This window comes from Haliaeetus leucocephalus, unplaced genomic scaffold (assembly GCF_000737465.1).
Source record: "Haliaeetus leucocephalus isolate CR32 unplaced genomic scaffold, Haliaeetus_leucocephalus-4.0 Scaffold657, whole genome shotgun sequence".
Classification (NCBI taxonomy): domain Eukaryota; kingdom Metazoa; phylum Chordata; class Aves; order Accipitriformes; family Accipitridae; genus Haliaeetus; species Haliaeetus leucocephalus.
Window position 1 is genome coordinate 434,022 of NW_010973093.1, and position 19,991 is coordinate 454,012.

A 19,991-nucleotide genomic window follows, 5' to 3' on the forward strand; every position below is an offset into this window, starting at 1 on the left:
AAAACGCACAGGTAGTCTGAGACAAAAATAAACCACCAGGAAGTAGGAAACATCTTCACCTCCAATGGATTTTGACTGTGAACCCTGATGATAGCTGCTTGAAATGCCATAGAACTAAGCATTTCACATTTGATTTTAGTGCAAGCTTCTAACTCAAATATTTGTCCTACTTTTCTTAACTATACCCTCAGACATGGAAAGATTCAACTGACTCACAACCAGTTCAGACATTCCCAATCTTGGCCTTCCCACCTCTAGCTGGCATGCCTGTAGAGAAGACCTGCAGCATAATGAAAATACAGAGATGATCTAAAACTAATGGAACGTAATAGCAAAACACATAGCAACAAGAACAGTTCTGGTGGGCACATTTCTTCCCACTCCTTCTAATGGGAATCTCCTTTTGGAAGTTTATCAGAAGCTGCTGAGAGATTATTCTCTGGCAAATGAGCACTAACATGACAGGAGGGTAACCTGAGGCTGATACTGCAAAACACACAGCTGTTTTAGGCAGTATTGTGGCCCTCAGCACTACAGACTAAAAGCTGAATGAAACCTTGCAGCAACCCAAAGCTGTAGGGTTGAGCTTGGTATCACTAGTGTTCCCATTACGAGAGACGTGCTCCACACAGCTCTGGTTACTTGGGACAGAGCCAGCAATGCCGTCAGATCTCCTGCCTTCCCCTGCAATCAAGTCTGGTAGAGACCATGCACCCATCCCACTCATGCCAGTCCCAGAGTCCTTTAGACATCAGACCAGCACCATCCAGAATCCTGTTCTTTGGGAACATCTCATGCAGATGGAATGTCATCTCATGCATATGCACCCTGCCAGACACACTACCTCAGGGTAACAGTGGGCAAAGACCCCACCAGTACTTGGATACATCCCAAACACCTTCTAGCTAGGGCTGGCAATCTAGGAAGGATGAGTATATTGAAAGAGGAAGGAAGACAATTATTTGTGGAGGTATGAAACAGGAGTTAGGAGGGACAGAAAAGAACTGCTAGAGCTATACTCACTATGATGAGCAAATCTGCATGTGTCCCTGTGAAGACAGGGATGTCCATAGGCACTCGTACAGAGTATGGCTTGTTCAGTCGAACCCCGAAGTTACGCTCCCCACTGAGAAGCAGGAGGATAAAGACCCCAATGTGCATCAAGCCCACTCGTGCTACAGAAAAAAAACCACAAACAACCAAAACCACACACATCACAGTGAGGCCAGTGGACTCCTGAAGACAGAAGGGCAGTGAGGAGAGAGGAGAAACACTATGGGACTGGAAGAAAAACTACACAGACCAGACCATTCCTGATAAGGGACATCCCACACTGAGCTCCCTCTGTTGCCAGTACCAGTGTCCTTCCCAAGCACATCTATGGGACCAGTACAATGTTAAGTCTCGGACAGATCATGCTTTTCTTCATTATGTTCTTGATGTAAACCTATCACCACAGTAGGAAAGATCTGACTTCTTTCTACTACCCAGTGATGGAGTTATGCCTGATTTACACCCAAGCCAAGAGCAGATTGCTCATTTCTCCCTCCTTATGGGATAAGCAACAGTTTTTGACATAAGGACTCAAAACAAGTTACCACATGCTAAGGACCTCCCTTCCCTGTGTTGTAGTATAGATCGTGTCCTGCTTCTAGTCTGTTACAAACATTAAAACCCAGCTAACTGAAGCATTCCACTCCATGCCTGTAGAAGGCTAGGAACATGCACGCGAGATGCTATCACATCCAAGTGGTAGGGAAGAAGCATCTTAAAAACATTATAGCTCAACTGTCAAGCACAGATCACCCCAAATATCGAAAATAACCAACTTACACTGGTCTGCTCTGGCATCATTGAGAAAATACAAGATTGGAACAAGGATGTCCAGAACATCGCTGCTCTTCAGCACAAAGAAGAGGAATTTCTGGAAGAAAGGGGAGGATTTCAGACAATCACAAGCATATTTGGTTTTCTACACCATCTGCAGGACTCGGGACAGGTAGCCTCAAGCTAATTAGTTTCTCAAGAACATTAGTGCACCAGCTCTTCAACTCCAGTGTTATTTGTAGAGTTATTATAATACCTGCTCCAGCATTTGCCTCAAGCACCAACCTTCAGGAGCTGCAGCCTCTCTCACAAGCTGTCCCTACAGCCAGACCCACCCAGCCCACGCAGCAGGGAGTAGTGCTGCTGACCAGAGTACCGCAGAGTCACTGCTAACTACCTGCTCACAACCCTTCACCAGGGCTCAGTCCAGTCAGAGCCACGCCAGGCTCCGAGCAACAGGCAAGGTGGGGCAAAGCTCAGCAAGAAGCAGATCCACACCTTGTTGAAGTCACAGAGTTTCCAGAAGAGGACAAGGAGTTCCTGATGGAATTGGATCTTCTTGGCAGAGTTTGGCAGGTAGGTCTGGACCAGCGGGTTTGATAACAAGCGGGCCACTCCTTTCAGGATGAACTGGAAATCCTGCCAACAGACCAGGAAAGAGACTGTGGTGGGCCCAAGGCTAATGTAATCAGCATGAAATCAGACAGGAAATAGTTCAGGACAGGAGCACTTTACCTCCTCTCGATGTATTCTTGAGAGGTAATTCACAAACAGATTGTCTGGTCCAGGAGGCTGTGTTGAAAGAAAATGAGTGAAATGCTTACTGGCAATAAGGTTTACTCAGGAAGTCAAAGTGTAACCACTGGCTCTGGGGGCTAATGTCTCTCATTTCAGCTTTCCTCTGAATGATCCAGTTTTAAATGCTAGGAGACAGAGCACCTCAGGGAACAGTAAAGTCAGGGGCCTTTCACTTACATGTTCCTGATTCAAGTCAGTGACCAAAACCTAGTGGTTTGGTCATCTACAGCTGTTTAGTGACCCACAGGAAAGAAGCAGGACCGGACCAGAGCTAGCAGACCGCAAGGAGAGAAGCGGTGCTGAGCTCTATGGGTCACAACATTCAATACAAGCTGGTGCAAGAGGACCACAGGGAGTTCAGGAGAGCAGCAAATACAGATCCCAGTGTCACTCACATCCACATCATCCATGGCCGTGCCAGTGGTCGTGCCATCCACTGTGGGACTTGAACTGGTGGAGCTGTCATAGTCCAAAGTGACAATCAGCACCTGGGCTGCCTCCTCCACCAGGGGCTCACGGTAGTCAGAGAAAAGCAGGTGATTGTAAGGAATCCCATAACCCACCGGGTCGTAGGCACAGACGACATTTAGGAGTGAGGTGAAGAGTGGGAGCGCGTGTCTGAAGAGGAGAAAACATTCTCAGAAGGCAGAAGCAGGAAAGCAAAAGGTGCTGCCTTGGGGAGTGTCAGGCATCTCTCTCCCCAAGAGTGTGGGGGCATGACAAAATACTAGCATCTTCTCTAACAGTGGCCCATGACTGAGCAGCCCAGAGACAAGAGATGACACTCCAGCTCCCAGCTGGATGCCTGGACTACAGCTGAGAGGGAAGGGGAGGTGAAAAAGGCCGTGCGGCCACCCAGAGAAATCCTGTGCAGCAGTGTGAAAAAGGGGGCAAAGCTCCCTAGACTCTGAAAAGACAAAACTGTCTGCCTTCAACCAGGACTGTGCTTCCCCAGATAAGCAACTGTCACTTGAGGAGCTGAAAGTCCCAGTGAGACAATGTCACTAGAGGGCAGCATTCATCCGCCACCAACACCACAAACCACCAACTGCAGTGCCATGCCACCATCCCCTCGAGGGAACAGGGTCTACAGCATGGAACGGGATCTGCCATTTCCCACAGGACAGGGATCATTCCTGCATCAGACTCCAGTGAGCACCATGTTCAGTCTCTCCTTTTGCTGTTGAGGAACAATTCTCGCTAAGCAGAGATGCTAACAGGGCATACATAAGACAGGGACAAAGAAAAAGGGCAACAGCCCCTAGATGTTGGAAGTAGCAAGTCCTACGGTTTCCTATTACCAACACACTCCATGGAAGAGATTTGAAGGTATTTCTCTCGCTGGCACCCAGTCCCCCACCCTTCACCCTCACCTGTTCTCTGTAGAGCAGAAGAACTGCACCCAGGGGTTGGCGTTGCTGCTGTCCGAGGAGGGAGGCAGATACATGGCCTCAGAGAAACAGGTCAGCAGCAGCTTAAGCAGCTCTGTCCTGAAAGAAGGGAAGAAGAAGCCAAGGCCTGGAGCCATTCAGGAGCAGGGACTGGGCACAGGAGGCACAACCACTTACCACAATAACACATAAGGAAGGCTCAGTCCCATCTAGAAAGTACTCCCCACGGAAAGCTAAGCCCATTTCATTTCATATGCAATACTGCTGTCACTGGCGCAAAGCTCAGCAGAATTGCTGCCTTATGAAAAAGACATACAGTACAGAGCTCCTAGGCATTTTCAAAGCAGCAATGTTTTGCCAGTTCCTGTTGCAGACACTCTGACTCCCATATCATACTACAAAAAGCTATTCAAAAGGTCAGCTGTTTTTTTCTTTTGTGTTGCTAGTCCTGTTAGCTCAGAAAGGAGCAAGTAGAAAGCCCCTTGGGAATCACAGATACTCAAGGAGACAAGGAGACCCCCGTCTCCCCCAGATCCCCCTCTCCTGCACCCAGTTTCTTTCCATTCTGCTTTGTAGACCCTCTTACCTATTCAAGTCATGGATGTAGTTAGGCTGTGGAGAATGAGCGAAGCCCACTCCTGCCTCCCAGATGTACTCACAGCTGTCAATGGAGTGGATATCTTCTGCTGTGTCCTGTGGGGAGAAATAAGAGGTTGGACCACAGAAGGCAAGAGCAAGAGCTGACAGCGCTAGTGGTATCCGAGGCAGTTCAGCTGCTCTCTTTAGCAATAGCAAAGAAACAAGCAGAGAAGCATCCAAACACTCAGACTGTGCATACTAGCCCCACGCAGGGAGCATCCCTGACAGAGGGCCTCTCATCTTCAACAGGTACTGAGCACCACGCAGAATGAGGCCATTCCTCTAGCATGCTAAGGTGCAATGCTAGCCACATCCACTGGGAAGGGTCACCCAGTGCCAAAGGATCCAAAATACATTCTGTTCTCACTACTGGATGCATCACCATCTCCTCTCCTTTCCTCCACATCTCATAAAACAGCCCAGGTCAGGGCTTTTCCCTTGCAGATCAGGAGCACCACACAGGGGTTCAGTCCTGCTCAACACCTTGGCCCTACCTCAGGGCACGTCATGTTGAGTTTACCCACATAATGGTGACTCCCTATGGCTGCACCCCAAAGGCAGGAAAAGCAGCAAATTAACCCTCAAATTGCTCAGACTTTGCAAGCAAGTGATAAAACACAGAGATGCAGGCACTGTGCATGACAGAGGGAGCCCCAGTTTCTAGCCATAATTCCAGGACTGACTTCAGTAGGAGGGCAAACAGCGAAAGAGTATGGGTCAGTCCCAGATCTCCTTTACCCATTCCCTCCCAGTTCTTAGTCCTCCTTTTTACTCAATTCTGCTTCAGCAACTATCCACCACAATCTGTACCTCTGAGGCCATACGCTGTTCTGCCATGTGCATGAGGTGGTTGTACCCATCTCTCTGCTCTGAACCTGCAGTCAGACCAGATCCAGAGAGGGAAGACAAGCCAGACAAAGACTACAGAGGACGCAGGCAGCTAACAGCATGGAACATAAAGCATTCACGATCTCATTGTCTAATTCAAGTTGCCCAGAGCCCTGGAAAACCAGGTTGGCTGCTGCCAAGGGAGAAATCACAGGTGCAGTGCGGTAGGGCTCTCCCAGGAAAAACTTTTGTCACCCCAACTTGTGCAATCCACCCAAGTAACAGCACTAGACAGCAAGTCCACCTACTTCAGCCTCACTCCCGCTTACTCTAAGCACATAGGTAGCTCTGATCCAGCCTTGCCCCTTCATCCCCAGGTGATAGATTTCAACCCTATTTCTACTACCCAGAAACCTCAAGCAAGCAATTTAGTACTCAGGCTTGTCAGGGAATTTTGCAGCCATCAAATACACAGTGGTTTAGCACATTCATTTTTAATTTACTTCATAGGTATACCAAAAAGGAGGGCTGCTCACTTTTGTTTACAGACTGGACCTACAAGAAACACCTCAGAGTCATTGGCGGGGGGAGAGGGAGAGAGACGGAGGGAGGGAGGCAGATGCACCAGAATCTGTCATTAGCACACCTGGTAGGAGATCCCTGCTTCAGGGAACTCCTCTGAAGTAAAGACAATCACCATAAGGATCAGAACACATTTGTCTTTGCTGCAATGATACAAAGAGGAAGAGGAGGTGGAAAGACACAACAGAGACCATCTACTAATTCAAATCACAGCACCTGTGATCAGGCAAACAGCTGCTTCCTGCCCCGGTCTGCACCAAATTGCCAGCGAAAGGAACAAGGTGCTAAAGGTCTCTGCTTTGCTGGCAACAGCAGAAGAGCGGTTGTTTGCCAGAACCACCTTTTCCTGAGGGGCGAGCTGTAGTGCAAGGGTAAGTGCCAGCCACTCCAGCTGAGGCTCACCCAGCTGTCTCAGAACATCTGTTTTAGAAGGCACAAACACCACAAGATGAACTCGAAGTGTTGATCAATATTAGTCACTGTGGGTTCAATCTCAGCAACTCCGTATTTTCCTGCCTGCAGGTTTGCAGAAAGCTGCTGGGGTTTTCTAGGGTACCCCCCTACCATGCAGCTAATCCACCTCTATGCAGATGCTCTCATGTTTCAACTTACCACCGTGCTCCTCCGGTGGCTCTGCACAGTGAAATCAGGACAGAAGAGCAGATCTGCGACAGCAAGGAGCAAAGACTCGGCCAGTGGCCGGGCATTTTCATCGTCTTCATCTCCCTAAAAGCAAGAAACGTGGAACAGTATTGTCAGCCCAGGGTTAGCAAAATGCACATAGTAACACTAGTATAATACAGCAAGAGAAGATACACTCCAAGAACAAGCAGGGAGGCAAGAAGCTACAAAGGAACAAGAGGGAGAAACACACAAAAACTAGCCAGTAAAAGAAAGAAATTCCTCCTGAAAGGTGATGACTAAACAGGAACAAGCTCACCAAACTGAGCAGACAAAGGCCTAGAGATGTTGGGGAAACAGAAGAGTAGCACTGGACCTTGCCACATGGAGATGCTCGACTTATTGAAGACAAAAGGAAAGAGAACCATTTACAGAGAAGAGGGTTTTACAGTCATGAAGGAGGGTGATGTGGATGGTCCACAAAGACAGCAATAGGAAGAAGCCAGCCAGCAGTGATAAGGTGTAAAACCTCTCAAAGTCCTGTATGGGCTGCCCAGAACTGGAGGTGACAGAACCAGGAAAGGCTGTGTGCACCATGCAAGGGGCCACCTCAGTCTGCCGTGGCAGAGCAAGAATGACAGCAGAGAGGATTTTGCCATCTCCAGCGTTCAAAGCAATCACTCGAATCATGCATGGCTACTCTGCTGCAGCCGTTGCCATGGGAAACCTTGCCAGATACTGCCTGTCAAAGAGCATCCTGGATGGGAGGCCTTCCCCACCACACCCTGGTGCTGGAGGGAAAGGCAGGGAGCAGGAATGGCAGGAGCTTATCTATCTCAGCCAGGCCTCTGTCAGCCTGCACATGACACATGGCTCTTAAATCACAGCAGGCAGCTAATGGAGATAATAGCCTGTGTGGCTCTGACGTCTGTCTCGGTGACAGCAGGAAGACTACCATCAAACAGATCCCGGATGTAAGGAGAGGCCCAGAGAGGATGGATTGAGCCAGCACAGCAAAGATGCTTTTACTTGAGCTCGCAGTCAGAGATGAAATGACAAGCATTAGGGTACAAGGGGATTTCTTTTCCAAGAATGATCTTTGCTAACCTCACCTCGGCTGCCAGAAAAAATCCCTGCAGGCTCTGGGTACCACCACATCCAAAATGGGTGACACAAAACAAACCAATAGATCTGTACATAATACAGACTCCCTTACAGGAGGAAGGCACCCATGCCCCAGGGAGCTCTGCCATCCATCACTGCATCATGAAGCAGGTGAAAGATAATCACAGAGATATTTGCTAACGGTCCAGGGATACCACCACCTTCCCTTTCAGTTCCCAGGGAGAAATCAGCCTTCAGAGAGCAAAGCTGTTGCCCCTAGATTAGACGTGGCCCCAGCTTCTCTAACATCTCAGGGGCTTTATTTGTTATCCCCTGCCAGGCAGCTCAGCCAGCCCTACAGCTGCTTCTGCATATGGTTAAATGATGGAGCACACTGAACCACAACAGCTCCACCAACATTCAGGAGGCACAGTGCAGCAGGAGGGCTCCCAAACCCAGCACACATGCACCGGGCTGGATCACCTTGGGGTGTCCCCACCACTCTGAGGCTGAGAAACTCTCTCTTCCAGGTGCTGAACAAGGTAGAAGAACAGTTGTAACAGCAGCCTGGCTGGATTGGAGCTCTAGGCACCCTGCGAATTCCTTCCCAAAACAAGCTCCTCCATTATAAAGCCTCTCCAGAATTCCCCAGCCCCTGCAGGGATGAAAGGATGGACAACCACCACCCTCCCAATCACACAGATCACATAACACAGCAGGGCTAGCAAAGACTTCCCTTTCCACCACCCAGAACTTCCCCTTGAAGTGCCTCAGGCAAAACAGACTAGAGGTGACAGGCAGAGACAGCGCAAGGTGCAAGGTTTGTACTGTACCAACCACTGCTGATCCTTTATAACCTTCCCCAAAAACACTGCAGTACACTTAACGTTCAGGGGAAACCACACTCTTCAGTACAGCCACACTGACCTGCAGATTCAGAAACTCATAAGAGAGGGCTTTCTATGCACAGAGCAGGCATCTGCTGAGGGAGCAAGCAGGCAAGTATGTATTGCTGGCCTAACTCAACTGTGTTTTCAATACTATTTCTCCTATTTGCAGGAGATCCTGAAGTACTTTTGCCCTGCTCCTCTGAGAGACACAGAAGAGCACTATTGTGCCTGCTCTCCAGACAGAGAAATGTAGGGAAGTTCAGAGACTCCCCTGAGGTTATACATGTCACTGACAGAGCCAGAAACGGTACCTAATTCTTTAACCACTCTTGCCCAGTTGTGGGCTTCACCTATCAGGCTAGGCCCCTGGTTAAAACTGTATCAACTCAGCTCATAAGCAGGGTATTGAATCATGATGCTGAGAGCTTCTCTGACACTGTTTGCTTTAAATGTGACATTGTAAAATCAGTGGAAATGACACCCTATTTCTGTTTGACTTGAATCTTAAATCAACTTTAGCTAACGGAACAAGGTCATTTCAGTTGAAGAAAGTCATACAGCTCTTAGTACCGCTCTCATGTTCATTTTGATTCACACCTTCAGTTATACTGGAGAAGCCTTCCCTCACATACCAGTGCTCCCCTACAGCTACACACCCAAGTGAAATATTCAGATGATGCAGCAACCTGTGCCAAACAAAGCAGCTGAGGGTAAGAGGAAGAACAGCAAGAATCAAAGGAAGGAAAAGAACTTAGAAGGTGCTACCTAATTTCTGACTGAATAGAAATAACTGGAATAAAGTTGCCCCCAAATGTACATAGGGTCTCCTCGCTGCAGCCTCCCCTTCACCCTCCAGAAAGCAGAGTAAGTGCCAAGAGACAGACCCCTCCTCGGCCAGCCCCAGGGACAGTTGACCAGAAGAAACCTCTCCAGTCTGGGTCCTCAAAGATGTAAGGCAGAATTCGGGTGAGGAGCCGGCAGCAGTTCAAGACGATTTGCCTCTCCTTCTCCGTGTGGCAGCCGCTCTCTGCTCCCTGCACCAGCTTCTCCACAGCCTGAAGGAAACAAAATCGGGGCAGGTAGCATTAGCCTCAACACAAGTTAGCAAGAGTTGGGCAGGTCTGTCCTGCTGGTGACACCCTCACATAGCTATAAGCAGTTCTTGGAGCCCATTTTCTCCGAGTTCAATGGTACAGGTGCTGTTGCTGTTTGAAACACTGCAGAAATAGGGTTCATGATCTTAAACAGACCTTCTTGAATATCTACTGTCCCACTGCTAGATACCTCACATGCCAGGGCTAATCCACACAGTCCACGTGTCATGCCATGTGAGACAGCCAGCCAGAGCACCAGAAGGCTCCTTCCAGCACTGCTCCATGACACCACACTGCAAAGAGCAGATCAGCTTAATCAGCCGCATCAAGTACACAAGACACAGGCAGAACCAAGGCAGCAGTGCTGTGCTGCATGGTGCGAGGCAGCAGAAGATTGCACAGAAACACACAAACTGACAGATCCGCATGTGCTGTTTACAGCAGGGACCTCTCCTGACCCAAGAGGTGTGAGCTAAGCTGCTACCTGTGACCATTAAGTGTACGGATACAGCCTCCAACAGAGTCTGTCAAGGTCCTGCTGCAAAGGAGGGTGTTTGTCCACGTTTCCCCCACTGACCCTGTGAACAGGACTGCTGCTCTGGAAAGAGCTTCTGGGCTGAGTCTCCACAGTCCATTCAATCACTGCTGCAACTGCCAATGCAGACAGTCACTGGGTTTTTCAGAATAGGATGTGGGTCTTGCCAGCCAGCAACCACAGCCCCAGGAGGCAGTGGCAGGAGGTTTTACCCACAGATAGAAAAAGGCAGCTCCTTCCCCCAGCAGCTGCACCCACTTGCTCTTACTCCTTGATCCCAAGGGGAAACAGAGGGGGAATGAAAGCCAAAACATATACCAAGGATTCACCTTGCTGCTTTTTAATTCATGAGGTCATGTGTCCCTGCTTATTTTCATAGCAGACTGTCTGGGTCGCTGACTCTGCTAGCTTGCGTCATTGCCTTAATGGGTATTTAAATGCTGTTTGCATAGTCTCATTCTGTCCACACACTACTCTGTGACTGAGCTTACTATTTTTTCAGGCACGTTTATGACTCTGTACAGTCTGAGTCTCTAGCCATGACTGCAAATGACATTTCAGCCACACTGTTGTGCTCTCCACGAACACGCAGCATTGCCAAGTCCAGTGGCACATGGCACAGGTCAGGGCCCTCAGCCTGGCAAAAGCACTGCAGAAGTCTGCAGGCTCCTCTGACTCTGATATCCCAAGATCTAGGGCTCCTGGATAAACAGCCCTGCAGTCATCAGGTCTTCCAGCACATCTGTTTCCAGTAAGGAGAACAGCCCATATTTTAGTCTTGGTTTGGGGGGAAAGAGAACACAGAGTCAAAGGCAGTACAGTAGTCAGTACAGGTCTCCTAGGCCCTTTTCGATTCCCAAGCTGCTGACTGCCAGAAGCCAGGAGATGGCACTAGGGAAGAACCATTCCATTTTTCCTCATTTTTGTATTTTCTCAAGTATCCACTACAGGCATCTGTCTGAGGCACGATTCCCAGTCAGAGGTACCTTCAGTATGATTCAGTAGGTCTCATCCACATTTTGTAGAGCAGGAAAGAAAAACAGGACAGCAACAACCATTTAAAACTGGGAAAATACCATTCCAAATGTTTCCAATGCTACAAATTCAAGGTTAATCAGGAGAATTATTAACACCTGCACTTTCCCAGGCAGAATAAGTCTCAGGCTGTTGCTCACCAGCTTGACAGTTTGCCAAACCTAGCAGGGTAGGAAACGTGAGTCAATGTCCCTTGTGCTCCACACAAGGATGCGGCAACACCAGAAGCAGTACCAGGGATGTTCTGATATTACAGCAGAAGGAAGAAAAGCCTTAAGATCTCTCTTGAACTTCATCCAGGCACTTATACAGTGACAATCTCCACATCCCTCTGGGTTCTACCAGCTTGAAGCCAGACTGATGCATGGTGAGGAGCAACTAGATGCAGACAAGGAATCAGATGTACCAGCCTCACCACAAATATGCAGCCTTGGTACAAAGTCCCCTAAGCAGGAAGCAGTTTATACAGCAGGCAAGACCCAAGAGGGCAGAGTGAAACACAGGAAGGGGACAAGCAGAAAAAGGCTCCAAAGTGAGCAAATGCCAGCCGTGGTCTGTGCTAAACCAAGAGAGGAAGAGCTGAGAGTTACCAACACAAGAAGACAGGGACAAGCAAGCACATCATGTGGTGCAAGGAAATAATATGGTACCTTTCTCACCTTGGAAGTCATAGGGCTATTGATCCAGGGACACTCCCCTGCTAGCACAGCACCAAGGAATAAGACAGCACCAACCTTACCTTATAACACAAAGTCGCCAAGTTTGAAGGCGATTCTTCTCTCACTGCTCGGATCTCTGCAGCTGGTACAAGGGCAAAGACATCCTGCACTGAAGTGGCTGTGTCTGCCCAGAACTGGTCCCAAAAGGCATCATCCGTTGCCTCCACAGGCTGTGGAAGAAACAAACATGGTTACAGATGCAGAACTACCATTCTATGAAGTTCAAACATCAGCGATTATGCCTGGCTTGGGGATGGGACCAGGCAGAGAAGAGGTTCAATAAAACATACTGGCACTGGTTTTGTACCTCAACCTCTTTATCAGGTCTTTAGCCAATTTGATCCCCCAAACAGAGCATTCCCTCAGCAAGTGGGTGATCAGCAAGACCAACTGCATTAGACTGGGACTCTCCAAGTCTTTCATGGAGTCACAACATACATGAGGCCTCCCGCTTGTCTGCGACCTGGGGCATGTATTACAAGGTCTTTACCAGCATGCGTGGGCCAGGCTACCATCATGCATTCTGTCACCTTCAGAGTAAGCCAAGGATGCCCTGAGCATGCACTGGAATTACTTCTACTGTAACCAAAGTCTCAAGGAAGCAATCAGGGACATCTCACAGTAGGGCATGAACGGACCCACAGAACTGACAGACCCACCTCAAAGCACTTACGGATGCAATGGAATCGATCTTTCTGAATCAAATATTTATAGGGAAGTGGACTCAGTGCAGCTGGTCACTGCCAAGGCTTTGTTCTTAAAAAGCACTAAGTGTGCAATTCAAAGAGGAAGATGGAAGGAGGAGACTGATATACCAAAAAAAGCAATCCATTTCAGACCCATGGTCTGAGAAGCCCACTCCCCCTACATGCGTGGGAACACACCTCTTCCCATTACCTTTTCTGGCTCTGCAGGTGCAGACAACCTCCTCTTTTTACCAGCACTGTTGTCCCCTTTCCACAGTGAGAGGGTAAGTATTCTCCTCAAGCCCACCCTGAAACCCCACTGCTAGGGATGCTGGCCATAAGGACGGTCTGTTTGCCAGGCTGCAGCTGGAAAGACAGCTCTGTACAGCTGGCCGCAGAGTCCCAATGTTAAATCCCCCCAGCTTCTTCGTGACAGCATGGCATCTACTTAGAAATCAAAATAATGATGCCAACCTGGGTGTCAGGTTATATGCGGCTGAACAAAGCGGACTGGACCTTACTTTGCCCTTTATGGCTTTGTAGAGCCAGAGAGCAGCGCTGGCCATTCAAGGTGAAGCAGAGGCCCAGACAAACAGGACCAGAGGTGACTCCAACCCTGCAGAAGTGCGATGATGACCTGCCACTCCCCAGAAGGTGAAAATGCCAGCACTGTTTGCTGAACAAGAAGGCATCTCGATTACACAACATCTCAGGCATCCAAAGCCTGGGAGCTCTGAATAATCAGGAAAGACTTAACTTTTCAGCCAGCCTAAAACTGAGCACAGCTCTTCCCATCTAAATACTAATACTTGCCAAGAGATAGGCATCACCCAAACAAGTCTGGGAGTGCTCACTCAGCCCAAGGGTCCAGCTACAGGGGTGGGATAAATACATGTCTATTTATGCCAAGCAGTGTGAAACAGATGGATCTACAACTTCAGACAGAAGAGGAAAATGGAAGCTTTTCCAGAGGAGTTTCCCCAGCCATGCCAAGGCACGGTGGCATGCTCAGCAGGTCAGAAGAGCCATCCACCTGAGCAACCCCAGCCCTTGGCTTGGGATGAAGGGAGCCTCCTATCTGCAATGTGCACCAGCTCTAAAGCAAACAGCAGCTCTCGCTAACTGAGATAATCAGCACCGTGGGCGGGTCTACCATGTCAGATGGGAAAGGGGCAAAAATATGAATGTGTGTTTAACTTAATTCCTGCCCACTCCCAGCTTTGCTGTAGTAGGCAGAAAGCTTGCCCAGCTCTATGCTGTTTCTAAATGGAGCTAAGACGCGACTCCAGGGAGAACAGCTCATTCACAGCTCTGACATGGAGAAGTGCTGCACTTCCCCCTTTGCTATCACCTCCTGAATTAACAGCCACAGTCTGGGAACAGGTGATGTGTCACTACCACCCAAAGGCCAAAAAGTGAGAGGGGCAGGGAGGCAGGCTGGCTGCCCCCAAACTGGTATAGCAGGTTACTGCCCTGCAGCAATCTGCCTTAACGCTCCAGTGCCGTAGAGGCTGATTATTGCTTGTCCTGGTCCTTCCAGCCATGCAGTGAATCAGCCCAAGTGACTCTCCAGCCTTTAAAAACAAAATCAGAAAAAAGTCCACAGGTGTTTAAGCAACTTCTTAAACTCTGCTCTAGTGCTGAAACCCTCTTCATTTTATCACCTGGCCACCAAAGCAAGTTCCCACCAAACCTCTTCCCAACGGAAGAACAACTTTTTCCAAATGATTCAACACCACAGCTCAGAGGGGATCTGTAGGAACAGGCAAGTGTTTACAGCCTGACTTTCAGCATCCTGAGTGTGCAAAGGAGCTGCGCTCTTTGTAACCTGGGCATGAAATGCTTAAATGGAAGCAAAACTATTTTGCAAATCTAATCCCTACTTACACTCCTCAAAAAGAGCCAAGTATTTGGAAATCTGATATATGTAATGCTTGAAACATCCTACACATCCTACACCCCCTTTCAAACCATGTACCACAACCGCATGTATAATTGCCACATGTACTGACTGGCTGCCTGCCACAGCCACTCCCACTGACAACAGTGAGCAGCAATTGCTGCTAATTGAAGATCATGCATAAATAATGGCTTCACTCTCATCTAGAGGGGAAGCAGAAAACCATTTCCCTCCAGTAGACACAGATCCCTTTACCTCCCACTAGCCTGAGGCCTCCTCAGAGGTTGAACACAGCCACTGTTTTACAGGTGGTAACACAACAGCTAAGACAGATTGAAGAACACGGTCTCCGACTAAAATTACATGCAGTTAGAGAAGCATAGCAGCAATTACCCAAACTGCAATGTCGGATGCTGCAGCCACATTAATGTCACGGCTGCCATCTTGGCAAGCAGATTACACTAAAACACCATTTCTTTCATTTTTAATAGCTACAGCAAGTCAGCTCCTCATCAACAGATGGTATCCCATGTACAACCCTGGGACACGGATTCAGTACTGAGTCACTCACATCCCGCAGCCCCCCCTGTTTTAATTAACAGTCTGGCATCATGAAGCTACTCGATCCACATAATATTCATCTCCTTGATAGAACATTACTGGATGTTTTTAAGCTGATTGTATTCTGCACACAGCATCTCTGGGGATCTAAATATCCATTTCCTCATGCTGAGCTCACCCAACAGCCTGTATCTAGCTCACAGAGAAGGGAAATACAGAGACCTAGAACAGTCTCGCTCACCAGCCACAGATATCTTCATTTGGAAATGTCAAGATTTAGTTAGAAGTATTGGTACTGCACATGCTGCAGTAACAAATCCCACAGCACCGCAGCTAACTTTGACAGTGCTTCAACCAGAAGAGCTTCCGAGGAGTTGAATCCTCAGCCAGCCATGCTGTGAGGTGGAGGGACTTCGGATCCTCCAGATGAGCACAGATCTGTCTTCTTTTGGGGAGGGAGCTGCAACAGTTAAGAAAGAGCCTGATGTTCCTCCAGCAAGTGCAGACAACCAGCTCTGCACCAGCAGTGCAATGAGAATAAGAACTTCATCATTGCCAGAAGAATTGAGGGATCAGTAGCTCAACTCTACTCTGGAAAAACAACCAGCACATCTGGAGAGCAAAGGAAGTTCTTGACACCCCACGCATCCCACTGCAGAGGCTGCTGAAGTTACAGAGCTAACTGGCAGAGAGAGACTCTGCTGCCTGAACCAAGATCTTGACACCAAAAGGATGAGATGACTGTAGCGCAGAGTGGTTGCTGAGAATTCAATGGGCAGAGCCAAGGTGATGTCACATCTCAGAGTGGGCAAGGAGGGAGACTTTTGCTTTCAGTTAATCTGGGCAAGGTGTAAAGACCTCCCACCTGCAGGCTGGCCACACAAAGGTGGAACCTGTGCTACTGGACACCTCCAGCCTTTATTTCCCAAGAGTTATAAATGTTGAGTTTCAGGTTCTTTAAAGCACACCCCACACACGCTGTAGGAGTCAGAAAAGGAAGACGCTCAGTTTGCAAGCATCTTGCCAGTTACTGAATGGAGAATCACAGCCCTGAACAGGCAATCCCCAGGCAAACAAGATACGTCAGAGGAAACAGGAAAACAGAGTGGAGCTGACCATGTCCTATAAACAGGAAAAGGTCCCAAGGCACAGCCTCCCCCCATTCCTTACTGTCCTCAGTCTGACGCTAGCACCACCTTCGCTTTCTCCTTCCCAACCAAGAGCTCTCTGCACTTACACCTTTACATCGAAAGCTCATTCCCCACAATTCCTGGAACAGGACCCAACCAGAGGGCTGTCCTTAAACCAGTTCTAAGGTTGCTACAAATTGCCAGTGGAGAACCAAGGGGGCAAGCAGCCGCTAGTCTTGCTCACTGTATTCTCCTTTTGCTTCTTGCTAACATGCCAACTGAGCATCCCACCAGCCAAGGTAGTGAGGCATTTGGGGCAGGGACTCTCCTTTTTCTGGGACTCGACAGCAGAGTAGGGCCCTAGCCCCTGACCAGGGTTTATAGCCAGTACTACGCAAGCTCAGATAATATTTAACAGCAGCGTGCTCCTTTCCACCCCAAATGAGGCAAAACTGCAGAGTGTAATGACCACAGACCCATTCATGCAGCACTTGATTAAGCTCTAGGAGATCAGGCAACCCTGCAGGGCCAGCAGATTAGTTTGAGGCAATTCACACACCTTTGTACCATCTGTTTGTGAGCCACTGTGCAAAAGGAAAGTCTGGGGACAGATTTATTCAAAATGTTAATAACTAGCAAGATTTCATCTCTGCTGCCAAGGACAGCAGCTCCACACATATTTCAGAGTAATAGGATCTTTGTGATCAGCAGTGCAGAATCAAGGAGAGGCTCCACATGAGTGTCACCAGTTGTCTGCTCCCACAGCAGAGAGTGTTGCAAAGGAAAATGGAAAATGGGATTTGTGGAAGTCGCAGTGAAAGCCTAGGACAAAAGTCAGCTGCGTGAAGTGTTAGTTACAGCTTTGCTTTTAAGACAACAACTTTGCTTTTGATCAACCTGAGACACTTGGACACTTGAGTCAAGCTTGAATACTATCAGAAATAGGCTACCAGAAACAGACCTCTCTCCAAGCACAAGATGTACTTTTACCAGACTCAAATTGACAGCCTGTTGTACTACTGCATTTCCACATCAGGGAAAAAGAAAGGACTGGAGTTTGTCTCTCATATTTGATCCTCCCTGTCTCTTTAAAAGCAGAGGCATAGCTAGCATTAAAATCTAACAAGCTGGTTCACAAGATCAAAATTTCTTATCTTCCAGTCGGTTGCTTGCAGGAACCATTTAATCGCTAACTGACTGAGAAAAGAAACCATGTTCCCCCAGCAGTTAAGACTCACAGCTTCAGTTCCCTGCTCTGCCACTGACTAGTTGTCATAGTTGCAGTTTATGTTTCCCTTCACCTGTTAAGTAGACAGCATTTTGATGGGCAGTTTGGGAGGGCTCACACATTCTCCATGATAAAGCACACCTGTTTTATTACTAAAAGGGTGGGCTCTATGAATCTAAAGGTATACAGTGTAATGTAATGTATATGTATCATATAAAAATCCTAAAGCCCATTTCTCCATATGTGATTATAAATACACATCTGTAGCATAAGCTAATTCCTTCCTTCTGGTACTACTGTTCTTTTTTAATCACTAAAATAATTCTGAAGTGATTGACTTACACCTTCAGAGTTCCTCTTTGGCAATTAATTAAAAAAAAAAATCAATTAAGTGAATTTCATTTGTGTCCAGACTTGGTTCAACTTTTAAGTTCTGGGCTCCATGTGTGCTACAAGCATTCAAGTGTTATGTTCGGTGAACAGTGCTTTCTGCTCAACCTCTTCCTTCCATCAGAGCCTTAGGAAACACCACATAAGTGCATTACTAAGCTCACGGTTTCATGTTACCAATGATTTGACAAAAATCTAATGTCAAAAGAGAAGGCTGCAAAAAAGGAGACATGCTGCTGAAGAAGCAAAATGTATTTTGAGCTAACAGTGTTGAAGGATTTGACTCTGTCCGTTATTGCAGCCTGGTTTTGAATCCAGGGTCTCATGGACTAGGAGGTTGCACGGAGGTTGCTTCTGGTACAAGCTCAGAAGACTCCAGGAGAGTCCAGTCACGCATTCTGCACAAGCAAATAGCAGTGCCCTTCTACAGTATGTAAATATGGGAGCGCCAACACCCCACCCTTTTTCCACATGGCAGTTAGTCTCACCTAGACCGCAAAGAAGTGAAGTGAATCCAGCCAAGAATGAAGATTTTTCTCCTTCCTTTATTCGGGGCCCCAGTGAACCTTCTTTCATTACACACATCGATAAACCGGGGGAGGAGAGCACTCTTCTTGGCTGGCAATACGAAGGATTGCCTCATACAGGATTTTCTTTGTGAATAGCAGACTGAGAAGATCTCTGTAGGCTTGATTTCCACCCCCCTGCCAATCTCACTTGATAAGCATGTTTCCCAGTAGAGGAAGGACAGTCCAAAGCTGAAGGCATTCTGAACTATTTAGCATCTGGATGAGACTTTGGAAGAATCCCTTAAAACATTAATTCATCCACTTCTTTTTTTTGCCTAGGGATGTTGTGGAACATCCACAATTGGAGGTTTTTAAGAACATGTTCAAAAAAGCCATTCCTGAGCAATGCGGATAGAAGTGATACTGCTTTAGAAAGTATAAACACAGTTTCTCAAAGTCTCTTCCAGCCTTACTATCCGTGATTCATTCCCCAGTCCTAGTCTTCATCTCTTGAGTTTTTACAAATTTTCTCATATTACCCTTTATATTCATACCCTTTTCTTCTGAATTCATCCCCCATCATTAAGTATTTTTCTGCCATAACCTCCAAGTTTTCTTAGCAGCTGTTATTCCTTCACCACCAAAGGTGGATCATAACAGCAATTCTCCATTGTAGCTCAGAAGAACCTGAGACATGATTGCTCAATAGAGCAAAATCCCTCTGCTCCTTAGACAGAAGGACAGTCTACTAATTTTCTGCCAGTGTGCTGCTGCTACCAGGTTCTCAACTTAAGAACTAAGCTAGCTCCCAGGACACGTGCAACATCTGCTAGACCTCTAGGCAACCATGCTCCCTATACACGGTCCTGACTTCCTTTCACTTAATTCCTTCTCCTCTACAGCCTGCAGAAATAAAGCATAATTTCACAGCTAACAGATAGAAGCTGCTTCTGCTGCAAAAAGCTCTCCCAACATCATGGTTGGCCAACAGCCCTTTCAATTGGCTATGACTCAAAACCAGGGCAAGGTTCTCCACCAATTATTCAGGAAAAAAAAAAAGATACAGAAAAGAGGGCATTGGCAAACCTTGTGATGATGCAAACCTGCAGCTGAATACATTAGGAGCTGTGGACATCCCTTACGACAGCAGCATCTCGGTCTCCTACCACACGATGCCGTTTAGCAAAGCAAAAGATGTCAGCGGCGGTGAGCGTGGTGACACAGGCATGGCCCTGCCAGACCTGACGGCAGTCCCCACGAACCGGCTGCTGCCCCGAGGCAGAGCGCGGCCTTATGGCGTTACTCGTGCCTCTCCATAGATCAGCGACACGGCAGATAGGACCAGCTTGCCCAGACCCCCCGTGGGCTCCCCAACCTTATGGCAAGGCCTCACTGCGAAAGCCTGGACCAGAGCCAGCCTTGGCTAAAGCCCCCGGCGGTGTTGTCACCTCTGCCCTCCCTGCTCACCAGGGTCGGGCTGCGTGGACTGCGGCCCGGCCGCCCCCTTCCCTCAGCCCCGGGGGG

The 19,991-nt window shown here is 48.1% G+C and overlaps 1 protein-coding gene across 1 annotated transcript in view; it reads right to left on the minus strand.

Annotated features, from left to right (window-relative positions):
- The window catches only part of HID1 (HID1 domain containing), a 29,227-nt gene that overhangs the window by 8,949 nt on the left and 287 nt on the right, over positions 1 to 19,991 (minus strand). Inside the window, exons 2-11 of the mRNA XM_010579296.1 lie at positions 12,084 to 12,233; positions 9,565 to 9,735; positions 6,678 to 6,791; positions 4,603 to 4,709; positions 3,999 to 4,115; positions 3,021 to 3,243; positions 2,563 to 2,619; positions 2,326 to 2,466; positions 1,834 to 1,924; positions 1,024 to 1,175 (exon numbers count right to left, since the gene is read on the minus strand). Of these exons, the coding sequence (XP_010577598.1) occupies positions 1,024 to 1,175; positions 1,834 to 1,924; positions 2,326 to 2,466; positions 2,563 to 2,619; positions 3,021 to 3,243; positions 3,999 to 4,115; positions 4,603 to 4,709; positions 6,678 to 6,791; positions 9,565 to 9,735; positions 12,084 to 12,233 (1,323 nt within the window). The remainder of the gene's footprint in view (positions 1 to 1,023; positions 1,176 to 1,833; positions 1,925 to 2,325; positions 2,467 to 2,562; positions 2,620 to 3,020; positions 3,244 to 3,998; positions 4,116 to 4,602; positions 4,710 to 6,677; positions 6,792 to 9,564; positions 9,736 to 12,083; positions 12,234 to 19,991) is intronic.